This window comes from Lactuca virosa, chromosome 6, assembly GCF_052849685.1.
Source record: "Lactuca virosa cultivar CGN04683 chromosome 6, Lactuca_virosa_CGN04683_v6, whole genome shotgun sequence".
Taxonomy (NCBI): domain Eukaryota; kingdom Viridiplantae; phylum Streptophyta; class Magnoliopsida; order Asterales; family Asteraceae; genus Lactuca; species Lactuca virosa.
In genome coordinates this window covers 179,512,647-179,515,205 of record NC_136431.1, presented here as the reverse complement: position 1 = coordinate 179,515,205, position 2,559 = coordinate 179,512,647, and the positions used below count along the sequence as shown (strand labels likewise).

The window sequence follows — 2,559 nt, the reverse complement described above, 5'->3', positions numbered from 1 at the left end:
CTCAACCAAGATTCAATGAGTAGTTGATCTTGTATTTTCTTGTGTGATTTTGTACTATGATTTCTGAATTTAATTAATGTAATATCAATTATGTGTTTTCTTATTTCTTATTATTACAATATTAAATATTAATATTAATGGAAATGTATAAATGAGATATATATGGCACTGAAAACTAATAAGCGTCAGTTATAAATTAAATAATATATTTATGCTAAATATTATTAAAATTAAGTAAATGTACAAAGTACAAATAAAAAATATAGTAGGATTTAGTAGTAACATATTTCATAAAATAAGGGTCAATATTGAATATTTTTATGAACTATTTTGGAAATTTAAAGTTTTACGTAAATTTAATAAGATGTAGTGGTAACATATTTTTACAAAAGATTATAATTATAACATATTTTTATAAGACAAGGGATCAATGCTGTAAGTTATAAGGGATTATAAGTGTTGATATTATATAAATTAGGTAAATGTAGAAGAAAAAATATAAAAGGATAAAATGTTAACATATTTTAAAAGACAAAGGACCAATATTGTAAGTTTGTGAGGGCTCCTTTCATTTACGTATATTGGGGCCAGGAACCCTATTTCTACAAACACAATTAAAAGAGCTCCATTTCTATAAAGTTTTATCAAAATTGCCCCCATTTTGCAAAAAAACTCTTCTATTGATCCTTAGACATCCATGATGAGTTCAATAAGAAAATTGAATGATATGTCAATCTAGGTGTCATTCGATAGATGAAATTTTACCATTATGCAATGTGATGTTGACATTCACTAGTTATAGAATTCGATAACAAACTCTTAAATAGAAAAATAGAAAATTTTTAATTTTTAAATATATATATACTATAAGTTATCTTTTATAATATTTTTTTAAACTTTTGTAGAGTTAACTATATGAAAAAAATAATACTAAAATTATAAGAATTGTACAAAAATGACATGTATTGTGGAAGTTCTTACAACCCGGTGTTGCTAATAATTCGTTGATAGATATATTGTCTTCAACTTGTTTTATAAATTATAAAAATCAGCCGTACATATTCTCTTTCAACTTGTTTTATAAATTATAAAATCAGCAGTACATATTGTCTTTCAACTTGTTTTATAAATTATAAAATCAGCAGTACCAGACAACGTGAACCTGCACCCATCTAATTTTACACAAAACAATATGCCATGATTTATGGCAGAAGTTGTGCATCATGTTGGATATAAAATTCCACAACCCAGACTCTCAAACTCGTAACTATTCCATGCTTCCTCACCTTCATCTTCTTAAATTAGCAAGTTCAGCTGCCGATATTAAATAACTAATTGGCCGAATAGCTATGGCTAACCACCGTGAAACCACCATCGACCCCCAAGTTCTGTCCACTCACATATGCCGATTCATCCGAAGCTAGAAACAAAGCTGCCTCAGCAACATGCCTCGCCTTCAGCACTATGCCCTTTAAATTCCCCGTCGCACAGCAATTTTCCTCCACCTGGCTTGCCTCCAGATTATAGGCTGTGCAGCTAAGAGGAGTGGCCACACCGAAGGGTGAAACACAGTTCACTCGAATCCCATGAGCTCCAAGCTCGTTGCACGCAGTCTTCATCAATCCCACCATGGCGTGTTTGGAAATGGTGTAAGCATGGGGGCCGGCTCCTCCGATGGAAGCTGCAACACTGGCGGTGCATATGATGGAACCCCGTATCTTTCCGGCAACCATAGCACGAGCAGCGTGTTTGATGGTTGCAGCCACCCCACGAACGTTGATGGCCATGGTGTTATCAAATGCATCGAGGTCCATGTCTAGGAGGCTCGTCATTGGTCCCATGATCCCTGCATTGCTGAAAAGTACGTCGAGGCTTCCGTATTTGGCGACGGTGAAGCTCACGGCTTCCTCCACCTGTTTTTCATTACTGACGTCACAGTGACTGTAGCAGATCTTGGAATCCATGCATGACGCAACCACTTGTTGGCCCAAGTCGTCTTGAACATCGGCAATGACGACGTGAGCTCCGTTCTCCAGGAATAACCTCGCAGCCTGTTCTCCGATGCCGCTAGCACCGCCGGTGATCAGGGCTACTTTACCCTCCAATCTTCAAATACATACACTGTGTAATAATCATTATTCTAAAAGATAGGGAGATGCATCGAATAAGTTCATTATATTAGTTTTACCTGGTCTTGTTGATCATAGTTTTCCGGTGGGATGAATGAGAATGCTGTTAAAAGAAGGATATGGATGGATCTCACTACTTCCAATATTGATATACTATGCGTCGTGTGGTATTAACTAAAGGCTAATTAAGACGTGACTATATTTATAGTACCTAGGAAGATGAAGTGCACATGGACCTTTAAATGATTTCTCATTTCTGTACATATAATATATATAGAGCATGTAACATGAACAAGAATGATACGATATGTGTATTATAAATGGTAGATGGTAGATTTCACATTAATCGAATATAATTAAATTATTTTTCAAATTAATTTAATATTTGTTAAACCTATATAAAATACAACAAAATAAAAATGTTGATTTA

General features: G+C 34.2%; 1 protein-coding gene across 2 annotated transcripts; it reads right to left on the bottom strand.

Moving 5' to 3' along the window:
- Positions 1–1,061: 1,061 nt before the first annotated feature.
- Positions 1,062–2,359, bottom strand: LOC145122713 (short-chain dehydrogenase reductase 3b-like). Of its 2 annotated transcripts, none has more exons than XM_079058279.1 (2): positions 2,189–2,359; positions 1,062–2,106 (listed from the first exon to the last, which is right to left on the bottom strand). In XM_079058279.1, exons 1-2 carry the CDS (start codon positions 2,203–2,205, stop codon positions 1,332–1,334), a joined length of 792 nt encoding a protein of 263 aa, XP_078914405.1. In that variant the 5' UTR covers positions 2,206–2,359; the 3' UTR covers positions 1,062–1,331. The 2 variants fall into 2 exon arrangements, with proteins under 2 accessions (XP_078914405.1, XP_078914406.1); XM_079058280.1 differs by having other exon boundaries at positions 1,062–2,121; positions 2,189–2,358.
- Positions 2,360–2,559: the final 200 nt, after the last annotated feature.